At 43.2% G+C, this 11,153-nt stretch overlaps 1 protein-coding gene across 1 annotated transcript in view; it reads left to right on the top strand.

Moving 5' to 3' along the window:
* LOC106813586 (monocarboxylate transporter 5-like) overlaps positions 1–9,251 on the top strand; it is a gene marked incomplete at its 3' end in the record, with an annotated part of 11,881 nt that extends 2,630 nt beyond the window's left edge. Inside the window, exons 2-3 of the mRNA XM_014817766.1 lie at positions 7,363–8,425; positions 9,066–9,251. Coding sequence (XP_014673252.1) covers positions 7,363–8,425; positions 9,066–9,251 — 1,249 coding nt within the window. The remainder of the gene's footprint in view (positions 1–7,362; positions 8,426–9,065) is intronic.
* Between the last annotated feature and the right edge of the window lie 1,902 nt (positions 9,252–11,153).

The raw sequence follows: 11,153 nt of genomic DNA, 5'->3' as shown, positions 1-11,153 counted from the left end.
TGGGGGGGCGGGGGCTCTAATAGCAAAAGCAGTTCACTCCTTTGTTAAAGTCAACAATCCGCTGTTTAACCTTCCTCTTGAGGGTCAAAAGGTTATCCGACACTTACTCTTCGCATGTCAGCAGAAGGGACATTTCATGTCCTTTCAATAAAGCCATAAATGCTAGGTCACCGCTGAAACAAAAAAGTTTTCAATCGCTCCGTCAGACCATGTCCTCAAAAATGTCTGAAATCTGCCCTTTGCCCATTGACTTTGACCTGTGACCTCCAATTTCGGTACAGTGATGGCTTTCCTACCATGATGCTATAGGTACCGAAGTGTGACGTCACGTTGGCAAGACAACGTACGGCTGGTTCTACACAAGCCACTGGCTCCATAGTGTAGCCATAGCGTGAAAATGTTGTGCGTACGTAAAACACGAGTGTGCGCTGCAGACAGCGGTAAAGCATCGGTAGCAAGTCGATCTTACAATATTTAATGAATTCAAAAAAAAAGTTAAGAAAAAAAATTAATTTTTTTGTTAAATTTATTTTTTCCCCCGTTGCTTTTCACTTCCATCCTTTGGAAATCTATAAAAACTGCAATAATAACTCTCAGAATGATGGTTACAATCGGGTACAAAACACGACACCGCAGTTAATGTTACCAGAGCATATGATTGTGTAGAACCAGCAGGCTCGTTGTCATGCCACCGTGACGTCATCACTTCGGTACTCTATACACCGACTATCACGAGCCTAGGTCGAGCCGTTTAGATTTGTGCCGCAATTCTGCATTTCCTCCCTATACTTAAGTTAAGGAGTGAATGTTCCCCTTTTTTACACTCTGACCTTTGACCTTTGACCTTTGACCTCCAGCTTCGACATCCCAACTCGTTTGACGATCCCCCAACGACCCGAATATCGTGACCATACGTCGAGCGGTTAAGATTTGTGGCCAACTGTTGACACGGACGGACGACGACGGACGGACGGACGGACGGACGGACGGACGGACGGAGGACGACGGACGATCAAGGCGATTCTACAAGCTGCATCCTGACTATGTACGATGAGCTTAATAAATACTGGATATTTATCTAGCAATCCTCATCGCTATTCATACTCTCTAATGTATTATTACAGAAATGGAACGTGACATACATCTACTGTACAATGGCTGTAACTCGTTCCAGAGAATGACATTATTTTACTGAAACTCAGACGGTTAATTTGGACGGGTTCCCCATATACGATTTTTTTTTCAAAATCCCCAAGTCTTATCATGCTCACGAAGTTAAATCGTTGTTTAATCAAAATTATAATAGACCTATTGAGAGTTGGAGTGTTGAATCTTCACGGGATTGAATGGGCAAATTCTATTTCATCTCGCTTTTTGTGGGGGATAGGGTTGCTGAGAACCGACGCGGAAGTATATTCCTGATTTTGTATAAGGGGTGAAAAAATGCACTTTTTGCTTCAAATGGCGGTGTTTTTCTCATATTTTTGTTGGCAGTTTTTAACGTTCTCAGTAAAATATCGTTTCATCAAAATTCAAAGGAGATGCATTCCAGTGCTGTAGTTGTCAAAACGGGCGTGTGTAGCAGGCGGGGACGCGTCGCCCCTCCTACGAATTTTCAGGCAAAGCGTACATTTTAGCCCGAAGTAAGCTCTCTGCACTGGTAACCCAGTGAGGACATTACAAGCACAGATTTGGCTATAAGTTATTTTAGTCTGCGTGTCCCAGGTAAAAGTACTCAACTCAATCAGTGATGTTATTGTATGAAAGATTGTTTAATAGAGCTGCCTCATAGTGCGGAAATTGCATCAAAGGCAGCGTGTTACTTTCAAAAATTCCGGGCGACCCCCCGCCCCTAAACAGGAGGGGACACGCCGCTGAAGGAGCGAAAAATCCTGAATATTCTATGATAGAGATGTCGCAAAGTTGAGGTGCTTTTAGCATGGCAACTTTTCAACACATCTCCACCACAAATGGGAGGTGTGACACCCCCCGCACTTCGTGCCCGTTGAGGCTCGCATGATTCGCCACCTCTAGAATTTGCCTTCTGGATTCCGCGCAGTGGTTGTGTGTGTGTGGGGAGGGTTGCGTGTTACTTAAACCTTCCGGGATACAAAAAAAAAATTACCTAGACATTCACAAAATTGCACTTACAATCATCATTTTCTTCAAGTTCCTCAAAAACGGCATCTTGGAAGGTTCTACAAATTGCTAAATCAAGAGCTTCCGGGGCCTCCGCAGCCCTGGACCTCGCGCAACGGGCTCTGCCCTGCACCTTTGACAGGGCACTTAGGGCGCGCGCACCTCGGACCCCCACACCCACTTCAAGGGCTTCGCCAACGCGTGCCGGGGGTGTGCGCTACCTCTGCGCACACTCGTTCATATACCATTGTCATGGTGAAGTAACAAGCGAAATCATCCCCCCCCCCACCAACTCGACGGACCTGTCTACGCCACTGCATGACACTAACACTAGATGGACGTCTCATATATACTATAGGGCCATTCTACTATTAAATGAAAGTGTCATGAACTATACGCTCAGCATGGTGTCGATAGAAGAGGCAAGATTGGATAAAATTTTAAAATTTGGTAAGTGTTGCTATTTACGATGGACCGAAATTCATGGCAAATGTCCTTATTCACCTGTTTTATACTAATACGAAATTTCACTGTTTGTTTCAGCGGCTTAATTTTTGATGGCGAAAATTAAATTTTTTCAATCTGAGAGTCCTGAAATCTGCGGCGAGAGATCGCGCTATCGTCTAAAATATTTTAAAACGGTCCTTCGGTTATCGCGCAAATAAAAGCCAATAATATCCAGTCAGAATTACTGTAACGAAGAATCTAAAACACAATATTACACTAGTATGATTAGGCTAGGATAGGTAGGATAGGTAGGTAGGTATGTAGGTAGGTAGTGAGTAGGTAGCGTAGGTAGGTAGGTAGGTACGGTAAGCGTACGGTAGCGGGCGTAAAGCTAGGTAGGTAGGTAGGTAGGTTAGCGTAGGCTAGGTAGGTAGGTAGGTAGGTAGGTTAGGTAGGTAGGATAGGTAGGCCGGTAGGTAGTAGGTAGGTAGGTAGGTAGCTAGGTAGGTAGGTAAGTAAATACGTAGGTAGGTTACAGTAGGTAGTGTAGGTAGGTAGGTAGGTAGGTAAATTTAACACAAGCTGCCGCGGTAGCGACAGCGCCTCATACTAACGTCTACTGCGGTGACTCTGTGGTTGAGTGCGATGGGATTCTTACTAACCCTGGTTAGTCCCAAATGTGTTCACATACTGTAAAGTATGGTCGCAATGTCACAGAATAGTAGTTGAGTTATTGCGAAATGTAGCGACTGTGGTTGGCATAATGTGTTTGGTCGGCGGTAGCGTGTTATGATGTAGTAATGGATGATGGAGGTGCGAAACGGTTGAGAGGGGAGTGTACATGTGCGCGCAGCAGGTGCTGGTTGTCCGGCGCGTGCGACGTGCCTTTGTTATCTAGAAATGTATAAAGGAGAAAGGTTCTTGGTTGTGGGAGGTCGCACGTCGAGTGCGGCGAGGCAACGCGTCTGCGTGCTCTGTGCGAGCGTATGTGCGTTTTGAAAAACAATACACGCCGAAACAGTGGAAGGCACAGGGATCTATCAGGAAGCCTTCTCAAAGAAATGTTCGTTGGGATCGTTATGAAAGTTGCCACGCAGATGGCGCGTCAGCGTTTAAGTGTCTTAAGGTTAAAGATGGAAGCTCCCATCGTACGTTGTAGCAACAACTATTTGCAAGACAGAATAGGTAAGCACTCATCCAGTTTACCTACGCAAGCCTACAGGCTGAAATAAGAGCTGCCACCTGTAACTAATTAACGCAGCAAAAACTACACAGTAATATCACCACCACATGCACTGGCAGTGGCCACTGGCAGTGGCCACTGGCAGTGCCCATACCGTTACATGTACACACACTGACAGTACAGAATGCCATAGAAATTATACGATTTGGAGCATAAACCTTCTCTAACCAAATTTAGCTTTAGAAATTTCACTGTGACATTGTAGCCTCATACATCCAGGCATGTAGAGATTCTACTCTCAAATTCTTTCTAACAGACAGTAAACAAATCCATGTTTAACCCTCCTCTTGAGGGTCAAAGGTATCCGACACTTACTCTTCGCATATCAGCAGAAAGTACATTTCATGGTCCTAATGAGCCATAAAAATGCTATGTCACCACTGAAACAAAAAAGTTTTTCAATCGCTCCGGTCAGACCATGTCCTCAGAAAATGTCTAAAATCTGCCCTGTGCCCATTGACCTTTGACCTGTGACCTCCAATTGTTGGCACAGTGATGGCTTCCTACCGATGATGCTATACACGATATCACGAGCCTAGGTCGAGCCGTTTAGATTTGTGCCGCAATTCTGCATTTCCTCCCTATACCTTAGGTTAAGGAGGGAATGTTCCCCTTCTTTTACACCTCTTGACTTTGACCTTTGACCCCCAGCTTCGACATCCGCAAACTCGTTTTCAGATTACGCCCCCACGTTCCGACTTCGAATCCGTACGTCGAGCCTTTAGATTTGTGCCCAACTGTTGACGGACGCACGGACGGAGCGACGGACGCACGCTCATATGCGATTCTACAAGCTGCCTCTGACTATGTCAGATGAGCTAAAAATCGGAATGAATCTAGATGGCCATTTTCATTTTTCCAAAAAGTGCGCGTGCTCGAAAGTAGTCGACTGGCGTGCTCCCAAAATAAGACGTGCAAATCTTCTCCATAAGAGTAACAACTGTATGCAATTTGAAACGTGGGTCAAACGGTTCTTGAGTTATCGTTGACCGTAGGCAGACAGTAAAATTGCCAAAATCTACCTAATTTGCATATTTAAAAAAAATATCAAAACCCGTGTGATATCTTTGGAGCCAGTCCTTATTCATTCACATACCAAAAATGAGCATAATCCATTGAACCTGAACTGACTTAATTGCCATTTCCATTTTTGCCAAAAAGTGCGACATGGCTCGAAAGTAGGTCGACCTGCGTGCCTTCAAAATAGGACGTTCAACCCTCTCCCATAGGAGTAACAACGGTTCTTGCAGCTTATCGCTGACCGTAAGCTAAATGTTGACGGACGGCGGACGGACGGACGTACGACGGACAACGCCCCATGGCAATAGCTCATCTTGACGATGTCAGGTGAGCTAAAATCGATTTGCCATAACTCACCAAAAACATTCAATCATGTGTAGGAAAATTGTGCACCATGAGACAATATATTAGTATGCCCTTATATATTGATATTATTATGAGAATAAGAAATAATTATATAGTTATTATAATTTTAACTAAATAATGAATTGATATATCTACATATAACTCTTCACACGCAGGCCTTTATATATTTAAGGCAGGATTATTTGTCACGTGATGAGATGATGTTCGCTGATTGGTGCACGAGGATTTTTATCATTGCAAGTCGATGTCTACCGCGCACACATGCGATTTCGGAGCGATGGAAGGCGACGAGTTGCCTGAAAATCAAATCAGTTTGATTTTTGCCAACTCGTTGCAAGCGACCAGAATCACTACGATTGTTGGCAGTTGCACGTTCCCGCAGACGTAGCGATTTCACAGCAATTTCGACTGCGATTCTAGAATCGCTGCGAGTTGCATGAAAAAGTCGCAAGTCTGCGCTAGGCTTTACACGCGGTAATCTCATTTTTAACACTGTCGGCTGCTAGCACCAATAATAAACTAAAACAAACGTTTTCTATAATTTCTTTCATAAACATATTTTTAATGCCTTCATTCTCACATTCTGTGTAAACCTTCCCGGTCTTGCCACATTTAGAATCAGCTGAAGTCATGAACAGTCCATGCCATGCTTTAAAAAGCATCAATCTACGAAACCTCGTACATTCCTGACGTCGATTTCAATATTATTCACATACAGAAATATAATTCTAACGATGCTTTCACAATAAAAGACAAAAAACATCTAGGAGAAGAATACCTAAACGTAAAGCCTCCCAAAAAATGTAATACCACAATATACTCCAATAATGACATATTGCGTCCGCATATTCTGATATTATGCTTATATTGTATCAATAGCACGTAGTAATGCTAAATAACTATATTAAACCATTTAAACATAACAAACTGTATACCGTATATATTATATTGGTGTATTGCTTATATATATATATATATATATATTATATATATATATATTATATATATATATATTATTATTATATATATATAATACGACATATCGGTGTGTTTACTGCAGGCCGCCTACAAGCACGCACGTACGCACACACTGACACTGACGTCATCTACGCAACCTACACACTAATACGAATGCACGCGCGTACGCACGTAGGAACTCAGCTACTTCTGGCCCCTGCCTAAACGGTGTGTATACATACATATATATAGTAGATATCGTATGGATTAGGTCGTCACATATTCTGTATGCAAGCTGTTCTAAACGATAAACCTATGGTGGGTTAGCCCTGACAGTTATCGACATTATTTACTGAGAACCATGTGAATCAAGAGTACATAATAGATTATCTCTATTAGACATCTCTATTATGTACTCTTGATGTGAATATATCAACTTTGCATGCATGATTGACACATATACAGGATAATCAAAGCAAATAACAAAGGAAGGGTTTTCTACTTTACGTGTAATTCGAATTTCATCTAACTGATGCCATTAGATGCGCTCGTGTCATTACTCTCTCAAGATAGAAGCTGTTAAACAACCATGTATGATCGCGTGGGGGTAATATAATCACAAATTGACTCGTCGCTACATAATTCAAAGGCATCCGCGTATCGTCAAGGCGTAATAGTTTCGAAGAAAAAATCGCTTTTATTCATAATTTTTTACTTTTTATTTAACTATTTTTTTTAAAGAATTATTTAAATTTTGACGGTTTTATTCACAAACAGTCACTGCCATATATGCACCCGGCAGTTAGATGCGATATGATATGACTACTAGGCACTTAGGATATGACTACTAGGCACTTAGGATATGACTACTAGGCACTTAAAAAAAAAAAAACCCTAACCCTAACCCTAACCTAACCTAAACCCTAAACCTAACCTAAACCCTAACCCTAACAACAACAAAAATTAAATTAAATTAAAGTGCCTAGTAGTCATATCATATCGCATCTAACTGCCGGTTGCGCCATATATATAGTATATGCAGTACGTGTCGTGTAAACGATGGCATAAAATATGCGCTCGAGTAAACCATTGAAGTCATACGTTTGCAACTTTTGCCAAACTGGCATAGAAAGTTTTAATGCTCCAGCTTAGTCTAGCACCACTACATAGACGCATGTTTTTTCTTTCAGCCATCGGTATCGGCATGCTTACTATAACGGCTTTCGGCGCAACCAACGAATACTTCTCAAAGAGGGTTGCCTTGGCAACGGGCATCGTGAGCGCCGGAGCCGGTCTGGGCTTTCTCGTGCTACCACTACTCGGCAAGTGGCTCATAGACGCGTATGGCTACCAGGGGGCGATGCTGATCAATGGTGCAATCGTGCTGAACACTTTACCTTGCATGGTACTCTATCGACCTCTGCATCCACACAAACCGCACAAGGGGAGCGAGAAGGCAATAGATCCTGCTATTTCAGTCACTGCCAGTACCAATGAACTGCTGAAGTACGGCGAGTTAGAATCGAGTTACGTAACCGGCAGAGACTCGGTCGCCCAAGATGGCCGCTCGCTAAACATTCAGCAGGGAAACTCAGCTGCAGACTGCAGCGAGGTGGGCAGACCTGACGAGGATCGCAGTAGCGTCACCACGACGCAGGACCCCGGGCTAGAAGGCAACTCCCCAAAAGCTACTCCGGTCACCCACAAGAAGAAGGGTTTCGCGTGGGAGATCTTCAAGGACGCTCGGCTGTGGGTTCTGTGCGCGGCAGCGGCCCTCGCCGACGCCGCCGTCCTCACGGCGCCCATCTACCTTCCGCTGCTCTCCCTGGAGGTCGGCGGCGACGACATCAACGAAGCCATCGGCGTTTCTCTCAGCAGCATCATGGGCACCGTCACGCTTATCCTACTCAGCGGCGTCTGGGACGTGGGTGTATTCAGCCGACCACTGGCGCGTCAGATCGGCTACGTCACGTTGGGCATCGCAGCCAGCGTGGCAACGATAGTCACTGGACTTCTTCACAACTACGCTGCTCTCATGGCCTGGGTAATCGTCGTCGTGCCGACACTGGGCGGGGCATCGCTGTCTCCCTTTTATATGGTCGTGCGCGACATTGCGACGCCAGCAAGCTACGCCGACGCCCTCTCAACTGTCTACCTCACTGCAGCACCCTTCACACTGCTCGGCTCACTGGCGTTTGGTAAGCACTCGGTGAGCAAATCATCAGACAACAGAATCAATCGCGCGAGACAATCGTAATGTAGGTTTCGCCGAGAAAATGCTCTATTCGGCTGCGATGTACATTTTCGTATATTTGTTTCCGTGGCAAAAACGCATTTTAGTGATTTACTGCTGACAGCTTAGACTGAACGCTACTATGTACAATTAGATGTGGTCGGTCATCAGGAATGGATACAGGAACAAGTACTGATAGAATGACAGTGAACTAGTGTCTTCAATCACGTTCACACATATCCCCAGCACAGTTCAACCAGTATAAGCTATAATGCGTGACAGTCATTGCTTCCCAGATGGGAGTGTGGTTATTTCATTCCTAGATATCCTATATACACTAGACAGTTAGCGCATTGTTGGTCCCGCGTTGACGACTGGCTCTCAGTGCCTCCGTAGCGGTGTAGGAGGAAAACCTGCCACCAGATGGCGACACATACTAAAACGCGAGTGGGCAAGTCAACCAGATATTTACCACACATACACGCACGCGCGTATGCACCCACACAGACAGACACACACATAAGTACACCGCACACACATATGTATACACAAATAAAAAATATATAAGAAATATACATAGATATATACACGGTGTATAGAGTAGATATTTATGAACTCGACAACGTATACAGGACTTCACCGACGTGCTGCGTATTTCAGGGCTGGTCTACAGCAGCAGTGGCAGCGCCAGCACCACACCTACGTGGCACTGGGACTGTGTTCAGTGTGTTCCGGAGCACTGGCGCTCGTCATACCGTTACTGACGATCTTCTACTACCCGCCCAAGGTCAACGACGTCACTGAGGAGCTTGACTATAACCCAGCCGATAATATCATAGCTATCAGGTTGTAGTAAACCGTGAACAAGTGAGATTCCGATTCACTCCTGATATACAAGTGAAACACCCCCGATAGTGCCTCCCCCTGCTGCCATAGTTGGCATGGAAGTATTGATTGCCATTTCTCCAACCATGAACAACGCTGGTGGCTCCATGAGGCTAGATCTGTCACCCTAACCCCGATGGGAATAATAAATGAACTTAACTAAGCGAGTTGAGTCCACTTACGTATAATACCTGCAGAATAACGGGTCCGCTGTTGGGTATCGACACGCATATTACCGCATGTTGGCTTCGTTCTGGGTGAAAGCAATGCAGTTACACAGTGGCGCCTGATATTATAGGGATATAGTGAGATATATCAAAGCAATTATTTCCGAAATGAAGTTCTACGGTAAATTGCAGAATGCACAACAGGAAGTTCAACCCGATAATAGTATATATAAATCTCAGCATCAATGCACAGTTTGCTATCAGTTGTGTGCTATGCACAGAATTCAGTCATTGTGAATTATCTGTTTGATGGAATGTGTGCGATGGAAAAGAAATGATGTAATTTAACCACCTTTAATTTTGTGTTACTAATTTTTCAATCGAAAAGTTCAACTCTGAAAGTGTATGACTTTCACATCCAACAGACTTACATGTTTTAGTAGCCTCGGTATTTGTGAAATTTCATGAGAAAAAACAAATCACCACTTTAAGCAGAAAAGATCACCAATTTTAAGCAGAAAAGATCATCGTACACCTAACCATCAGTAATAGTGTTCAGAAAACGTACATTTGCAAATTGTTAACAATTACCAATTACATTATGCCTAACCCATTTGTTAGGGCTATCATTACATTGCAAATACTAAAATTTTCAATAATTTCCCCAAAAAATCGTACATCCATTAAAGGAAATAGTTTAGCACCCTAATAATATTTTGTATAACATAATGAATGACTAAAATGAAACCAAGATTTTATTCAGAAAGCAAAGGTTAAACCAAGAACAAAACCAATATGATACGTATTTGAACCATGGCGGAGACATAAGAAGTAAGGTTGAAACGACAGGCACGGCCCAGTAATAATGGCTCTCGAGCGGGAACAGCAGATGGCATTTGGAATCTACGTGGTCAGCATGACATAACAACCTGAGGGCTGACAGGTTTTCTACGGCATCCATAGAGGGGCTAAACATGGCAATGTCGCCAATGTTGGGAAAAACGACGTAATCCTCGAATATTTCACTATAGCTCATGACGTCATAAGAATATGCCGACATCTGTAGCGTAATAGCACAAACAACCTTTTGTTATTGCTCAAGCTTGCTCATCAAGCTTTGATATTGACTTTTAAGCTTTATTATACGTAATATACGTAATACGTATTATTAATACGTAATATTACGTAATATAACGTAATATTACGTATATTATATATTACGTATAATATATTACGTAATATTACGTATATACGTATTAATACGTAATATTAATACGTAATACGTATTATACGTAATGGGGAATACTCATATGGGGTGCTGGTTCCTTCGGCCACCAGAAAAAAACAAAAACAATGATCAGTGACGTTGACTATGTGTCTGCATATGCTAATAGCAAGTAGCCGTTCAGCATTAGAACGTCACGTGCTCTTGTCAATCTAAAATTTAATCTCACTGCACAGATTAATATACAGAAGGTATTGATTGGAACGACGATTGCTGCCCCTACGTACGAATGCAAACAAATTAGATTAGAAGATTATTTGTACACGAACGCAGGCAAGACAAGTAGTAATGACATTTTTTTTATTTATATACGACAGACCTACACTGTGGTTTTTGCATTTTTGATAGCAACAACCGACTTCGAATTGAGTGCTATGCACATGGACTAAGGTAACAGGCAACAACACATCC

Source organism: Priapulus caudatus, unplaced genomic scaffold (assembly GCF_000485595.1).
Source record: "Priapulus caudatus unplaced genomic scaffold, Priapulus_caudatus-5.0.1 Scaffold24, whole genome shotgun sequence".
In the NCBI taxonomy this organism is placed as follows: Eukaryota; Metazoa; Priapulida; class Priapulimorpha; order Priapulimorphida; family Priapulidae; genus Priapulus; species Priapulus caudatus.
This window is presented reverse-complemented; position numbering and strand designations above follow the sequence as displayed.